The following is a 17,320-nucleotide window of genomic DNA, read 5'->3' as shown; positions in this document are numbered from 1 at the left end:
GTTATTTCTATCAGATTTTCTTTTAGCTCTCTCAAAACTATTGCCTAAACTATCAATTATAATGAAAATACATTTTCATTAATTGTTCCTTTTCTGTATGCCTTTAGTAGTGTATCAGTTGTTTATAGAGAATGCAGAATCATAAAGGTATAGTTGCCTTGCTGTTTGAGACTTCACAATATGATTTTTTTATTCTTGAATTTTACTAGGTACTTCAAATTCCATTCTGTAATTTCATTTAATATAGTATAGATGCTGGCTTCATTATAAAAGCCATTCTCCTCAGAAGGTAAAATGTGTCCGTAACTGTCGTGTTTAGAGGCAGGTAGATACACATGGCTTTAAAAAATTACTTTTAAGTCAACCTACAGCATTTGGTAGGATGTCAGGTTTTGTTCTCTCTTTTAACTATTTTATGAATCAGGGTGTAAGTTTAGTAAGGAAGACTATCATAAGCTAGACTGCTGCTGGTTTGGTAATTTTTAAATATATTGCATCTTCTTAATTACAGGGAAAGGAATCCTTTTTCTTTATTCCTGTTTTCCCAGTTTCAGAGCTCAATTTTTGTTTATTTCTAAAGGGTTTAGATCAAGGGAGTTACAACACAGAATAATACATTCCCTTTTTTTTTTTTTTTTTTTTTTTGAGACGGAGTCTCGCTCTGTCGCCCAGACTGGAGTGCAGTGGCCAGATCTCAGCTCACTGCAAGCTCTGCCTCCTGGGTTTACGCCATTCTCCTGCCTCAGCCTCCCGAGTAGCTGGGACTACAGGCGCCAGCCACCTCGCCCGGCTAGTTTTTGTATTTTTAGTAGAGACGGGGTTTCAGCGTATTAGCCAGGATGGTCTCGATCTCCTGACCTCGTGATCCGCCCGTCTCGGCCTCCCAAAGTACTGGGATTACAGGCTTGAGCCACCGCGCCCGGCCAATACATTCTCATATTTTGTTTTGTGTATATTTATGGAAGTATTTGGCAAGTACTTTAGCAGTCCATCCTGCCAGTGGTTCAAAGTGCTATAAACACAAATAGTGTCATCAGTTGCCACTTCTCTTTATGCAGAGTTGTTCCTTCTGTTTAATCTTTTTTCTTGATGCCAAGAAATGTTAAAAAAAAAAAAAAAAAAGAAAGAAAAGAAAAGCAAGAAAAGCCACCTTCTTAAGGTAATTGTCAGCCACGGGAAAAATTTTTTAGCAGATGACTTGTGAAGAGTAAAGTAGCTTTAATGTCTTCTTGAGAAGATCATCATCTGTTGCCTAAGTACTTGTCTTACTGAAATAGACACAAGATGTATAAGGTGAAACATAGCTTCACATAATATGGTGTAGATCACTGCTGATGTGTGGTCATTGGAAATAGAGAATCTACCTATTTTAGATCTTTGAAAGAGGAGACCGTAAGTCCTTAATCTAGCTTAGAAGATTTTTGTTAGGCATATTAATAATATACAAAATAATATAATATACATAAACCAATACCTAATGTACATGCCAGCTGTTACTAGGATTTAAATAATGTATAACCCAGTAGGTAAATAAAAAAAATATTTATTTTTAGTCTCCAAGTAAATGAAATATTAGTATTATAAATTATAGCACATTTAATAATTCACCACATCATTTTAAGCATTTCCAAATCCTACTTTGAGTTTTGGAATTAGTGATAATGCTCTTTTGTTTAGCTTTTACTAGCTTTATTAAATTTCCTGTTTGAGCCACAGTTTGACAAAAGAGATTTTATCAAATGACTTACCCATTAAATTGATAATCAGTAGGTAATCGGAGTTTCATTAAGTAGAGAGTTTCTGTTAATAATATTGTTTATAGTGTTAAATTTTTTCTCACAGTCTAAGAACAATTACTTTCAAAACAGTTTTCTAGTCCTTCTGATGACATTTGGAATACCTAATTAGGCCATAGTGCCACAGGGAAAACCCCAAAACGGGTTCAGCCTGGGAGGCCACATGGGTTCTTGGCTTTGTGCAAGAAGGAATTCAACAGCGAGCCGACAGTACAGGTAAAGCAAGTTTATTAAGAAAGTAGACCCCGGCGCGGTGGCTTGTGCCTGTAATCCCAGCACTTTGGAGGCCGAATCGGCAGATCACCCGAGGTCGGGAGTTTAAGACCAGCCTGACCAACATGGAGAAACCCCTATCTCTACTAAAAATACAAAATTAGCTGGGCATGGTGCTGCATGCCTGTAATCCCAGCTACTCAGGAGACTGAGGCAGGAGAATTGCTTGAACCCGGGAGGCAGAGGTTGCTGTGAGGGGAGATCGCACCATTGCACTCCAGCCTGGGCAATAAGAGTGAGACTCCGTTTCAAAAAAAAAAAGAAAGAAAGAAAGAGTGGCTGTGCCATAAGCAGAGCAGCCCCACGGGTTGCTGGTTGGCTATCTTTATGACTGTTTCTTGATCATATGCTAAACAAGAGGTGGATTATTCATGAATTTTCCAGGAAAGTGGCAAGGAATGCCCAGCATTCTCCTTCACCTTTCAGACCATATAGGGTGACTTAAGGATTTTGCCATGGCCTTTGTAAACTATGTTATGGTATTGGTGGGAGTTTACTTTAGTATTCTAATGTATTATGATTAGCATATAATGAGAAGTAAAGATGACCATCTTGGTTTTGGCAGGTTTAGGCCAGCTTTTTTACCCCTTCCTATTTTATAAGCCGGGTCTTTGTGATTTGTGAAGCCAGTTCTGCTGCAAACCTGTCTCAGTAGTAGAAGCAGTGGAACAATGTGGTGCTTAAGATCAGGTGCTCCTTTGTTGGGCTGCCTGGGTTTGAATCTTAGCTCTGCCAACTAACTGTAAATAAGGTTGTAGGTAGTGTTTATTTAATTGGGAAGATTTTGCGGGACTGACTTGTACACTAACTAGCTAATCAGAAAGGATGCCTATTTATGGATGGAGCGGGGTCCTGAAGGTCCCTTGTTGTGCTGGGGAGCAACTGTTTTATTTGTTGGATCATGGGGCGTTCTGGAGAGTGGCCTGGGCAGTGAAAGAGACAGTCCGCACAGTGGTGTAAACAGCAGTTAATTACCAACCACAGTGAAACTACTTCAGTATTCTGACAACTAACATTATCTGTACTGATGCATACTGGCTGAATATCAGCCCTTATTGTATATTAGGCAAGGGAAAGAATGAAATTTAGAGGCAGATGTCTAACCTGCGCTATAACACTATGTGTCACATTTGAAATATCTTCCCATCTGACAAAGTATGTACCTTCTTACCAACTGATCTCTATCCTTGGTCTGTTCATCCTATTCTGTCTCCTACATGAAACATCCCATCCCAATATTACTTGACAGTCATCTCAAAGAGTTAATCTGTGACTGATTGATGTCATGCAATTAGTGGTTTATTTTGAAGGTCTTATTAATAGCATTTTTGGAAAGTAAAGGATAAAAATATCACCACACTTTTGAATTCTCTTGAAGTTGCTTTGTGGTGTTTATACAACATCTTTTGGCTTGCCAAAGAACTTGTGTTCCTATATGATTTACCAGTTATACTAGGTTCCTAGAGATGACATAACAAAGTATCACAAATGAGCTAGCTTACACAAGAAATTGTCTCATAGTTCTGGAAGTTGGAAGTTAGAAATCAAGGTGTTGGCAGTTGGTTCCTTTGGATGACTGTGAAGCAGAATCTGTCCCATGCCCCTCTCCTAGTTTTTGGTCTTTGGCTTTCCTTGTCTTGTAGATGTGTCATTCCAGTCTCTACTTTCATATTCACATGGCATTGTCTCTGTGTCTCTTCACATAGTCTTCCTTGTGTACATAGGTCCAAAATTTCCCCTTTCTTTAGGGACACCAAACACTGAATTAGGCCTCATCTTAAGGAGCTCATCTTAGCTTGACTCATCTGCAAAGACCCTATTTCCAAATAAGATCACTTTCTGAAGTTACAAGGGGTTAGGACTTGAACTTATCTTTTTAAGGAATACAGTAGAACTTATAACACCAATATTTTTTAAATGCTGCTTTTTCAATGGAAGAAATATAAGGATATCTGCCGTGTTAGTTTTTACCGTTGATTTATTTAAATATCTGAAACCTTTCTTACATTCTAAGCAATTTTTTCTAAGTGATATATTTCATCCAAATTATCTACTTAATAGATGGTTATATTTTCTATATTTTCCATTTTATATGGATATACTTACTACTGTTGTAGAAAAAAATTAGGTTCTTATCACACGACCAGGGAGGATTAGGCATGCAGACACTTTGCAGGGTGATTGGAGAGGAATTTATTGATGAAAAGGAAAAAACAAACAAGCAAACAAACAATCATCAAAGCAAGACAGAGTCCTGCTAACAGGCCCTCCACCTCACAGATTGATTTCCAGGTCACTAGGTGAGCTGAAGAGAGCAGGCTCCTCCCCTGAGCTGAAGAGAGCAGGCTCCTCCCCTGCATAAGGCAGGAATTCCCCGTGGCTCCACCCATTTCCCCTAGTGCGCATATTGGGCTCCAGTCCACTATGGGCATGCCCACACAAGACCTGGGCAGGTTTCCTCATCTGCACAGAAGCATCTGATGTGGACACCTGTGGGGTGGGTCAGAGATTGTCCAGGGACCCCTTTTTATCTGCCTAGGCATTTGGTTGTCTCTACTTTGTGAAAATATTTGTGGTTTTGAAATTTTAATGTAAATAAATGATTATGTGATGCATGTCAACTTGAAATCTGAATACTACAGATACTGCTTTTATTTTCTTGTGGAAAGTCTCCTGCTAATGTTTGTCTAGTTAAGCCATGGCACATTCCTTCATTGTATAATTCCTTTAATGATTAATCTCCTTTCCAGAAAACTTCCACTTCCACTTCCACAAGGTAATGGGAATAAGATCTTATACGGTTTTGTTTTGTTTTTTTGTTTGTTTGTTTAGACAGAGTCTTGCTGTGTCGCCCAGGCTGGAGTGCAGTGGTGCAATCTCGGCTCACTGCAAGGTCTGTCTCCTGGGTTCACGCCATTCTCCTGCCTCGGCCTCCCGAGTAGCTGGGACTACAGGTGCCCACCACCATGCCCGGCTAACTTTTGTATTTTTAGTAGAGAAGGGGTTTCACCGTGTTAGCCAGGATGGTCTCCATCTCCTGACCTCGTGATCCACCCACCTCGGCCTCCCAAAGTGTTGGGATTACAGACGTGAGCCCCGGCGCCTGGCCAAGATCTTACATAGTTTTATAATTGGCCAGGATAAACGTTCTGTTGTCATTAATTCTTCATTAGACTTGTACATTTCCTTTAGAACTTCCTTGAAATTGTTCAAGTTATGTTGTGTTCATAGTGTGAATTCTGAGAGTATTAAAAAATCAAAGAGGAAATTCTCTTTTTTAATGTAAATCTTTGGGAACATATTAGATGGTATATAAATATTTTCTTTAAATACTTTTAGTATACTAATTGTGTAAACATGTTTGTGCAGGTTTTGACTGGATCATCTCGTCAAAGTTATTCACCTTCTGGCTATCAGGATTTCAGTAAGTGGGAATCAATGTTGAAAATAAAAGAAGGACTTCTAAGGCAGAAAGAAATTGTAATCGATCGGTGAGTCTATTTTAAATTATTAAATTTAGGCCTACAGAAATTTAGATTAATGAAACAATTAGCTTTGTGTCCACTACATAGAATTTAAGATCTAGAACCTTACAGATTCACTGATGCCACATTTCTGCCCCTCCTCAGTCCCAGTCCTTTAAAGAACTGCTATCAGAGCTGATGGTTTGTTTATCTGTCTGATTTCTGTCATCCCTCCCATTCACTTTAGTGAATTATTTCATTATTTGGAATCTCCTTTCTGTCTTTTCTGTACGTGAGCTATTAGAGCTACAAGATAATGTCTTCATGTTTTACCCTTGAGAACTATCCAGTTAGAAAGCTAGTTTAAAGCAGTCATTTCCTTTAATGTATGCTAGGTCTGAAGCCACAGAAACTACAAAAATGATGAATGTTTAAAATGAAATGACTTACAGTTAAGAATTATGGCAGTTTTGGGGGATGTTCTAAAATGTTTAAGAGTTTGAGCACCTAAGCTCTGAAAAACAATTATTTATAGACAATCTCCTGAGTATTGTGAGCAGTAAACCCTCATGTTACATCGTTATATTTTCTTTAACATATATTCTACATCATTTATGTATGCTTTTGGGATAATTAAATGTGTTGTATATCATAATAATTGGGAAGTAATTCCAGGAGACTTTTTTTCTTAATCAGTGCTCATAATTACTTACTTTCATGTGCTTGCATAGGATAATGCAGTAGGTGTTTCAGCCTTAAAATTGTAATTCAACCTTTAAATGCATTTAATAGTTGAAATTTCACAAGATTTTACTTAGAAATTTAGCAGTGTTAACGAAGATCTAGTGGAATATAAAGTAGACCACAGACATCTGCACTTTCTTGTTCTCCACTATATTCCCCATTTTTTTTTTTTTTTTAAGAGTCTCAGTCTGTCACCCACGCTGGAGTTCAGTGGTGCCATCTCAGCTCACTGTAACCTTCACCTCACAGGCTCAAGCGATTCTTGTGCCTCAGCCTCCCGAGTAGCTGGGATTACAGCTGTGCACCACCATACCTGGCTAATTTTTCTATTTTTTTAGTAAGGACAGGGATTTGCCATGTTGGCCAGCCTTGTCTTGAACTCCTGACCTCAAGTGATCTGCCTGCCTCGGTCTCTCAAAGTGCTAGGATTACAAACATGAGTCACCATGCCCAGTCTATTCCCAACATTTTGAAGAGAGCCTGGCATAGTATATGCCTTAAAACTTGATACTTCCATACTTGACAAATGAAGGATTGTGGAAGATAGTTTTAATTGATTTTAAGAAAAATCTACTTTAAAATATTAGTTGTTTCTAGTACAAGTGAATATTATATACGAATAAGTACAGGCCCAGTGGATATGTATTTTTAATACCTATAATTTAATATAGTTACAGTTTCACATACTTGAAAATTAATATTCGCTCTTGTTGCTCAGGCTGGAGTGCAATGGCACAATTTTGCCTCACCACAACCTCCACCTTCTGGGTTCAAGAGATTCTCCTGCCTCAGCCTCCCAAGTAGCTGGGATTGCAGCCATCACACCCAGCTAATTTTGTATTTTTAGTAGAGATGGGGTTTCTCTATGTTGGTCAGGCTGGTCTCGAACTCCCGACCTCAGGTGATCCGCCCGCCTCGGCCGCCCCAAGTGCTGGGATTACAGGCATGAGCCACCATGCCCGACCTGAAATTAGTACTTTTAAAAAATAGACTGAAATTCATTTACTTATATGGATTTGCCCTCCCTCAAACAATGGGAATCAGTTGGCATTATTATTATTTTTTGAATACCATTCCATTGGATATAAGTTAATAGAAAATGCAGAAAATTATTGACAATCTAATAAAACATATTTCTTAATTGTATATATTGTAGAAGCAGACTAAAGAATAATTCAAAATAACTCAAGTTGCTCATTTGGCTAATTCTTCATCTAGGCTTATTTATGCATCTATGGTAGCAGGTAGGGGATGGGCGGCCTAGGATGGGCCATGGCAGGATGGCTTGTCTTACTCTGCATGTTCTGTCATCCTCCAGAAGGCTAGCCTGGGTTTGTTCAAGTGGTGGCTGGGTGGGATTCTAAGAAAGAATGAAGCATATGAACTCTCTTGAAGCTTAGACTCAGAACTGGCCCAACATCACATCCATTATATTCTGTTAGTCACTAGGCCTGTAGTAGACTTCACTTCCGGACAGTGGAAACAGCAAAATCACGTTGACAGGAGGCATTAGTAATTAGGGAGGGTAATAATTGAGGCATTTTAGTGAGTAATCTACCCAGTATCTTAAATAATCTTTGGTTTCTTTATGAGTTTATTATAAGGTTTTTGATAATCAGTGCATTTGATATTGTATAAAACAGAAGAGAAGTTAAGCAGCTTTTGTTTCTAAAGCAGCATAACTATCATTTAAAAGTAAAAATGTTTGTATATACAAATTTCTATAACATATATAGTACCTAAATTGGAATCAAATAATAACATTTCTGTTTTTGAAGAAGCAGACTAGAATAATGGCCTTTAAAATGATGGCACATGTAGAGGCTATTTCAGAGACAGACTTCATAGGATTTGGTGTCCAGTTGGATGGAATTGAGAGTAAATCTGCCGAACTTTTTACTTTGAGATATGGTGTGGTGATACCTTTCAAATCACTTAACTAAAAATTACATGTTGTACATTTGAAAGTGATACCTTTCAAATCACTTAATTGAAAATAATATGTTGTATATTACTTCTGAAAATATATTACCCAAAATTACATGAGAAAAATGTGTTTTTTTTCACACTGCATATAACTTTCATAGGAGAAGACTGGATTATTAGGGTAAAACAGAGAAAGGGGGAAAAATAACTGCTATAGAAACTATTCCTAAATGCTCCCCATCTCATGAGAAAAGGCATATGGATAAATTTCAGGAACAATTCAGAAAAACATTTGCTACTATAACCATTTAGGTGATTGAGTAGTGCTTGACCTTTTGCACTTAATCTCCTTAACTGCCTGGGTGAAGGAGTTTCACCACTTAAACAAAAATGAAGTTTTTTGAAAGTTTATCTCGTAGAAGTAGAGACTGGAATAGTGGTTACTGGAGGCTGGGAAGGCTGGGGGAAGTAGTGAATACAGAGAGGTTGGTTAATGAATACAGTTGCAGCTAGATAGAAGTTGTAGTGTTCTGTTGCACTGTAGGATAACTATAATAAACAATAATTATATTTTTTTCAAATAGCTAGAAGAGAGTACAAAGAAATGATAAAGGTTTGAGGTGATGGATATGCTAATTGCCCTAATATGATCACTGTACATTGTACACATGTATCTAAATACCACATTATACCCCACAAATATGACAATTATGTCAATTAAAGAATATATATTTTCATAAATGTTTAAATATATAGAAATAAAATTGGCTTTGTATCCTGCAGTCTCATCTCACTAATTAGTTCAAGTAGTTATAGTTTTTTTTTTATAGATTCAGTAGGATTGTCTACATAAACAATCATGATGTCTGTGATTAAAGGTGGATTTACTTTTTCTTTTTCAATATAGAGTTTTTTCTTTTTCTTGCCTTCTATTGAAGTAAATAGAGCCTCCAATACAGTGATGAATAGAAGCAGTGAGAGTAAACATCCTTTTCCTTGTCTTGTCCCTAATTTGTTTTAGGCAAAAGTCTTCAGCCTTTCACCATTAAGTGTGATGTTAGCTGTGTTTCGTAGTTGCCTGTTTTAGATTGCGGAAATTCCTCCTATTCTAGGTAGTTGATGAATTTCAGATGTAAAACCTACCATGGTGTTTCTGGGATACACCCCCTTGGTTATGATGAATTTTCCTTTTTATATATCTTTGGATTCCATGTGTTAAGAAATTTTACATTTATATTTACAATATATATTTATATATATTGGTCTGTGTTTTTCTTTTCTTGTAGTGTATTTATCTGATTCAGTTATTCGTCACACTGGCCTCATAGAGTTGGGAAGTATTCACTGCTTTTTGGGATACATTGTGTACAAATAGTATTTTTTATTTCCTAAACTTTCAGCAGAATTCTTCATTGAAGACTCCTGACCCTCCTGACCTTTCTTTATCGAAAGGTCAACTAAAAACCCAATTTCTGTAATATACATAGGACTATTTAAATACTTTGGAAACTCTAATTTGGGTTTCATTTGTTCTTCTTTTTCTAACTTCTTTTTTTGAGACGGAGTCCCGCCCCGCCCCCCAACTCCACTGCGTGACACACACGCACACACACACACACACACACAAATAGTCTTGCTATTGTGATAGTCTTGCTCTATCACCCAGATAGATCGTGTGCAGTGGCGCAATCTTGGCTCACTGCAACCTCAGCCTCCCGGGTTCAAGCAGTTCTCCTGCCTTAGCTTCCTGAGTAGCTGGGATTATAGGTGCCCGCCACCCCACCCCGCGCCTCCCCCTCCCCCCGATTTCTGTATTTTTAGTAGAGACGTGGTTTCACCATGTTGGCCAGGCTGGTCTCGAACTTCTGACCTCGTGATTTGCCTGCCTTGGCCTCCCAAAGTGCTGGGATTACAGGCATGAGCCATCACACCTGGTCCTTTTTTTTTTTTCCTCTAACTTCTTAAAGTGGAGGCTGAGATAATTTGAGAGCTTTCTTCTTTTCTGGTATAGGCATTTAGTCTCTCAGACCACAGTGCAATCAAATTAAAACTCAGGGTTAAGAAACTCACTCAAAACCGCACGACTACATGGAAACTGAGCAACCTGCTCCTGAGTGACTGCTGGGTAAATAATGAAATTAAGGCAGAAATAAAGATGTTCTTTGAAACCAATGAGAACAAAGACACAATGTACTGGAATCTCTGGGACACATTTAAAGCAGTGTTTAGAAGGAAATTTATAGCACTAAATGCCCATAAGAGAGCAGGAAAGATCTAAGGAAAGCAGGAAAAATCACAGGCATTGCTATACACCAATAACAGACAAACAGAGCCAAATCATGAGTGAACTCCCATTCACAATTGCTACAAAGAGAATAAAATACCTAGGAATAGAACTTAAAAGGAATATGAAGGACCTCTTCAAGGAGAACTACAAACCACTCCTCAAGGAAATAAGAGAGGACACAAATAAATGGAAAAACATTCCATGTTCATGGATAGGGATAATCAATATTGTGAAATGGTTATGCTTCCCAAAGTAATTTATAGATTCAATAGTATCCCCATCAAGCTACCATTGACTTTCTTCACAGAATTAGAAAAAACTAGTTTAAATTTCATATGGAACCACAAGAGAGCCTAGATAGCTAAGACAATCCTAAGCAGAAAGAACAAAACTGGAGGCATCACGCTACTTGACTTCAAACTAAACTAAAAGGCTACAGTAACCAAAACAGCATGGTACTTGTACCAAAACAGATATATAGACGAATGGAACAGAACAGAGGCCTCAGAAATAACACCACACACCTACAACCATCTGATCTTTGACAAACCTAATGAAAACAAGCAATGGGGAAAGAATTCCCTATTTAATGAAGGTGTTGGGAAAACTGGCTAGCCATATGCAGAAAGCTGAAATTGGACCCCTTCCTTACACCTTAAACAAAAATTAACTCAAGATGGATTAAAGATGTAAACATAAGACCCTAAAACCATTAAAATCCTAGAAGAAAATCTGGGCAGTACCATTCAGGACATAGGCATGGGCAAAGACTTCATGTCTAAAACACCAAAAGCAATGGCAACAAAAGCCAGAATTGACAAATGGGATCTAATTAAACTAAAGAGCTTCTGCACAGCAAAAGAAACTATCATCAGAGTGAAAAGGCAACCTATAGAATGGGAGAAAAATTTTCCAATCTATCTATCTGACAAAGGGCTAATATCAAGAATCTACAAGAACTTAAACAAATTTACAAGAAAAAAAAAGCAACCCCATCAAAAAGTGGGTGAAGGAGATGAACAGACACTTCTCAAAAGAAGACATTTATGCAGCCAACAAACACGTGAAAAAAAGCTCATCATCACTGGTCATTAGGGAAATGCAAATCAAAATCACAATGAGATACCATCTCACACCAGTTAGAATGGTGATCATTAAAAAGTCAGGAAACAACAGATGCTGGTGAGGATGTGGAGAGATAGAAACACTTTTACACTGTTGGTGGGAGTGTAAGTTAGTTCAACCATTGTGGAAGACAGTGTGGCAATTCTTCCAAGATCTAGAACCAGACATACCATTTGACCCAGCAATCCCATTACTTGGTATATACCCAAAGGATAATAAATCATTCTACTATAAAGACACATGCAAACGTGTGTTTATTGCAGCACTATTCACAATAGCACAGACTTGGAACCAACCCAAAATACCCATCAATGATACAACTGGATAAAGAAAATGTGGCACATGTACACCATGGAATACTGTGCCCAGCCATAAAAACGGATGGGTTCATGTCATTTGCAGGGACATGGATGAAGCTGGAAACCATCATTCTCAGCAAAGTAACACAGGAACAGAAAACCAGACACCACATGTTCTCACTCATAAGTGGGAGTTGAACAATGAGAACACATTGACATAGGGAGAGGAACATCACACACTGGGGCCTGTCGGGGGGTGAGGGTCTCGGGGAGGGATAGCATCAGGAGAAATACCTAATATAGATGATGGGTTGATGGGTGCAGCAAACCACCATGACAAATATATACCTATGTAACAAACCTGCACGTTCTCCACATGTACCCCAGAACTTAAAGTATAATAAAATAAAAGATAAATAAATTTCTAAGCTTGTTTATCAATATTTTACAAATTTTAATTTGTTTGGTTTTCATTTTTGTTCACCTCAAAATACTTAGTTTTTCTTCTTTGACCCTCAGGTTATTTAGTTATGTTACATTGTTTCCAAATATTTCAGGATTTTCTAGAATTCTGTCTGTAATTGTTTTCTGATTTAATTTCACTGTGGTCAGAGAATATATTCTATATGAATTGAATTCTTTTAAGTTTGTTGGTGCTTGTTTCATGGCTCAGAGGATCATCTGTTTTAATAAGTGTTTCATGTATCCTTGAAAAGGATATGTACTCTGCTGCTTTTGTCTTTTGTGGGGAGTATTCTAGAAATTCCTTTTAGGACAAAGTTGATAATGCTTTTGTCTTTTATATTCTCTTGATTTTCTGTCTACTTATTCTATTAATGTCAATTATTGAGATCCAGGTGTTACAATATCCGGTTATAATTGTGGATGTGGCTGTTTCTCTTCTGTTCTATCAGGTTTTTTTTGCTTCATGTATTTAGATGCTGTGCTCTTAGGCCCAAATGTCATGACGTCTTAATGAATTGATCCTTTTATTATTATTAAGTTACAATTTTTGTCCCTGGCAATATTCTCTGTTCTAACAATCTGTTTTGGCCTGGCAAGTTGGCGCACATCTGTAATTCCAACTCCGAGGAGTTGAGGCGGGAAGATCACTTGAAGCCAGGAGTTTGAGACCAGCCTGGGCAACATAGGGAGATTTCACCTCTACAGAATTAAAAAAAAAAAAAAAAAAAAAAAAAATTAGCTGGGCGCAGTGGAGCCTATATATAGTCCCAGCTATTTGGAAGGCTGATGGCTTGAGCCCAAGAGTTCAAGGCTGTAGTGAGCTATAATCACACCACTGCCTTCCAGCCTGAGTGACAGCGTGACACCCTGTCTCTAAAATAGAAAAAAAAAAAAATCTGCTTATACGAATATTAATATAGTTACTCCGACTCTTTTTTGATTATTTTTAGCACAGGTTTTCCTCCTTTTACTTTTAACCTGTTTGTGTCCTTATGTTCAGAATGGTTTTCTTTCTTGTAGATAGTATATAGTTAGGTCCTACTTTTTATCCATTCTGCCAGTGTCTGCCTTTTGATTGGGATTATCTAAACCATTTATTTACATGTTGTGATTATTGATATGGTCAAGTTTAAATCTCCTGTCTTGGTATTTCGTTTTCGTTTTCTTTTCTCTTTTTTTTTTTTTTTTTTGAGACAGAGTCTTGCTGTGTCTCCCAGGCTGGAGTGCAATGGTGTGATCTTGGCTCACTGCAACCTCTGCCTCCCAGGTTCAAGCCATTCTGCCTCAACCTCCCAGGTAGCTGGGACTACAGGCATGCATGATCATGACCAGCTAATTTTTGTATTTTTAGTAGAGATGGGGTTTCACCATGCTGGCCAGGCTGGTCTCAAACTCCAGACCTCAAGTGATCCACCTGCCTCAGCCTCCCAAAGTGCTGGGATTACAGATGTGAGCCACTGCGCCTGGCATTGCTATTTGTTTTCTTATTGTCCCATCTGATCTTTGTTCCCCTTTGCCTTCTCTTGAATTAGTTGAATATTGTTTTACAGTTCCTGTTATCTCTTTTATTGGCATATTAGCTATAACTCTATTGTTATAATGATTGCTTTATACTTCCTTAAAGTATAGCAGTCTATCTTCAAGTAATACTATACTGTTTTATGTATAATGTAAGAATCTTATAAAGTATACTTCCATTTTTTTCTCTTCTAGCCTTTGAGCTATTTTGTCATACATTCTACATCTACAAAGGTTATACAACCTGGATATAAATTTTTTTTTGCCTTAAACAGTTTGTGATCTTTTAATGAGATTTAAATAATAAGAAAAATATCTTATGTATTTATTTGCCCATTCTTCTTTCTTTTGTGTAAATTCAGGTTTTCATCTAGTATATTGTTCTTTTGCCTGAAGGTATTCCTTTATCATTTCTTGTAGTTGAAGTCAAGGGTGATCAGTTCTTTCAGCTTTTAAGTTTCCAAAAAAGATCTTTATTTAACCTTAAAAAAATATTTTCCATGGGTAAAGTATTATAGGTTAACAGGGTTTTTTTGTATGCTTTTTGTGTTGTTTTTACAATTTTTCTTATGTCAAAAAATTTAAGTTGAGAGCTTTTAAATTTTAGTACTTAAAGTACTTCATTGTCTTATTTGATTGCATTATTTCAGTTGAGAAATTTGCCATCCTCTTTATCTTTGTCTCCTTGAATGGATTTATCTTTTTTCCCTCTGGCTGCTTTTAATATTTTATCACTGTAATCTATTTGATTTAGATGTACCTTGGCTTAGATTTCTTCATGTTACTTTTATTTGGGGTTCACTGCTTTTAATATTTTATCACTGTAATCAATTTGATTTAGATGTACCTTGGCTTAGATTTCTTCATGTTACTTTTATTTGGGGTTCACTGCTTTTCTTGAATCTGTGGGTATACAATTCTCATCAGATTTGGAAAAATTTTGGCCTGTTTTACACAAATATTTTTTCTGTCCCCTACTCCCACCTTCTGTCCCCTACTGCCACCTTCTTACTTCTTCTTTAGAGATTCCAATTATACATATATTTGGCCTCTTATGATAGTCTTGCAGCTCACTGATAACTCTGAGCTTTTCTGTTTTATTTGTTTGTCCTTTTTCTCTATGTGTTTCTTTTTGGATAGTTTCTATTGCTGTTTTTAAATTCACTGTACTTTTGTGCTATAATGCTTAATCTTTTCATCACCATTCAGTGTGTTATTTGTCTTGTATGTCTCTACTTAACATGTTCATTCTTCTAGCTTAAACATATGAATAGTTATAATAACTAATTTACTATCCTTGTCTATTCTAACATCTGTGTCAGTTCTAGCTCACTTTTAGTTTATTGGATTTTCTTATTATAAGTTACATTTTTCTGCCTTTTTTGCACTCCCAATACTTTTTTGATGCCAGGCATTATGAATTTTAACTTGTTTTTGATGTTACATTTTTTGTATTCCTGAACTTTATTCTGGGAAGCAGTTTTTGTACTTGCTTTTAAGTTTTGGTAGGTGGCATTAGAGCTGTTTTATCGAGGGTTATTTTTTCCCCACTGAGACAAGACTCATCTTACAAACCCCGGGTTTCTCAGCCTCAGCACTGTTGATTTTTTTTTTTTTTTTTTTGGATCAGATAATTCACTGTTGAGGGTGGCTATCCTGTTCGTTGTAGACATTTAGTAGCTTCTGTGGCTTCTACTCACTAGATGCCAGTAACATTCTGCCCCAGTTGTGAAAATTGAAAATGTCTCTGGATGCTGCTAAATGTTAACTGGTTTCCAACCTGTCCCCAGTTGAGAATTGCTGATGCCTCGGGAATCATGAAGCTTTTTATTCTGGCAGTTGGGAATAGCCAGTGATTCCAAGGCACCCTGAAGCACTGTTCCCTCTGATATTTTTTTTGGTTGCCCTTCTACTCTACACACACCTTCAGTAGTTTCCTCATGCCTGTATTAATTAGTATTCAACCGAATGCCCAAGGGTCATCCAGTACTGTGAACTAACTACAGCTGCCTTGGTTTCTCCAGATTCTCAACTTTGTCTTTTCAGTTCAGGCAGACTACCATTCCTGTGCTGGGGCTTGAAAACACTCTCAGCAGGAAGTGCAGTCAGTCATAGGGCCCACCTCTTTAGTCACCTATCTCTGAGAGATTACTGTTCTTAATTGCCTGATGGCCCAATGCCTGGAGAGTCTTCACTTCGTATATTTTGTCTTTTTAAAAAAATTGTTTCAGGCATGAGGGCAAAACTAGTCCCTGCCTGCTACTCCACCTTGGCTGGAAAAGGAAAGGTTTTTTTTTTTTTTTTTTGTAAAGCTTTAAATTATTTGAAAAGTGTTATATGACTAATCTCTCCTCACTTATCTCCTATTTAATGTTCTATATGTAGATTTTCTTAAAGGTTAGCAAATTTTAGAAATCATCCTGAGTAGAACAAGGTCTTTTGATGCAGCCTGAAACATACAACTTACTTGTTCCAAAACAAGTAAGTAATTTTGGAAGTAATTTTGGAAAACATCAAGCTATTTGTTTACTCATACTATCTTTATTATTCTTTAAAAGCTCCCCTTTATTTATTATGAGACTTACTAAATTTTTGAAGTTGAGAGATACTACATACAAAGCTCTTAGCATCATGCCTGGCACAAAACAGTTTTAAGATTTGTAAGCATACGTATTTACAGAAATTAAATAACTTGCTTAAAGCAAGCTATGAGTTGTTGAAGAAAGCAGGGTGTGACTGTTAGCATCTAAGAGGAACATTCTACAAAAGACCACATTGTAGAAGTACTCTACAGTATAAATACATTGTTACCTAATTCCATACATGGTATTTTGTTTTATAAAAAGATTTTCTGTTATGATTTTTTAAATTGATAATACTTTTAAATTCTTATGTAAAATTATTAGGCTCCTTAAGGTTTTTCTAACTATTAGAAAATTATTACTCATAATGTGACCTTGATTTATGTTTTGCAGGCAGAAGCAACAAATTACCCACCTGCATGAGAGGATAAGGGATAATGAATTACGGGCTCAACATGCCATGTTAGGACATTATGTAAATTGTGAGGATTCTTATGTGGCTAGTTTGCAGGTAAGATTGCAAAGGATTTTGCAGTTGTTTTAGTAATAAAGCTTGTGTTAATAATATACTTATCTTGTAATATAAGGACATTTTAAATCAACTTAATAATGTATTCAGTGCATTTGCATGATTTATATTTATTTATATGTGTGGTAAAAGGTGTCCAACTATAGCCTTCCATCTGTCCAGACTGCACACCCCTCTCCACACACATACAGAAACTACTGTTGTCAGTTTCTGGTGTATCCCTTCCAGAGTTGATGCATATCACAAGCAGATACAAATGTATTTTATCCTCCTTCTACATTAAAAAAAATATAAGAATATGTACATTATCTG

The 17,320-nt window shown here is 37.0% G+C and overlaps 1 protein-coding gene and 1 long non-coding RNA gene across 5 annotated transcripts in view; one reads left to right on the top strand and one right to left on the bottom strand.

The window, feature by feature from the left end:
- Positions 1-17,320, top strand: part of CEP85L (centrosomal protein 85 like) — a 247,426-nt gene that overhangs the window by 185,238 nt on the left and 44,868 nt on the right. For all 4 annotated transcript variants that reach the window (XM_033234407.1, XM_033234409.1, XM_033234408.1 and 1 more), the window contains 2 exons: positions 5,439-5,560; positions 16,873-16,990. In XM_033234407.1, coding sequence (XP_033090298.1) covers positions 5,439-5,560; positions 16,873-16,990 — 240 coding nt within the window. The remainder of the gene's footprint in view (positions 1-5,438; positions 5,561-16,872; positions 16,991-17,320) is intronic.
- Positions 1-17,320, bottom strand: part of LOC117096993 — a 64,346-nt gene that overhangs the window by 7,907 nt on the left and 39,119 nt on the right. The gene's annotated exons all lie outside the window — the stretch shown is intronic.

Source organism: Trachypithecus francoisi, unplaced genomic scaffold (genome assembly GCF_009764315.1).
Source record: "Trachypithecus francoisi isolate TF-2019V2 unplaced genomic scaffold, Tfra_2.0 Lachesis_group15, whole genome shotgun sequence".
Taxonomy (NCBI): domain Eukaryota; kingdom Metazoa; phylum Chordata; class Mammalia; order Primates; family Cercopithecidae; genus Trachypithecus; species Trachypithecus francoisi.
The sequence above is the reverse complement of the archived record's forward strand: the minus strand, read 5'-3'. Positions and strand labels throughout refer to the sequence as shown.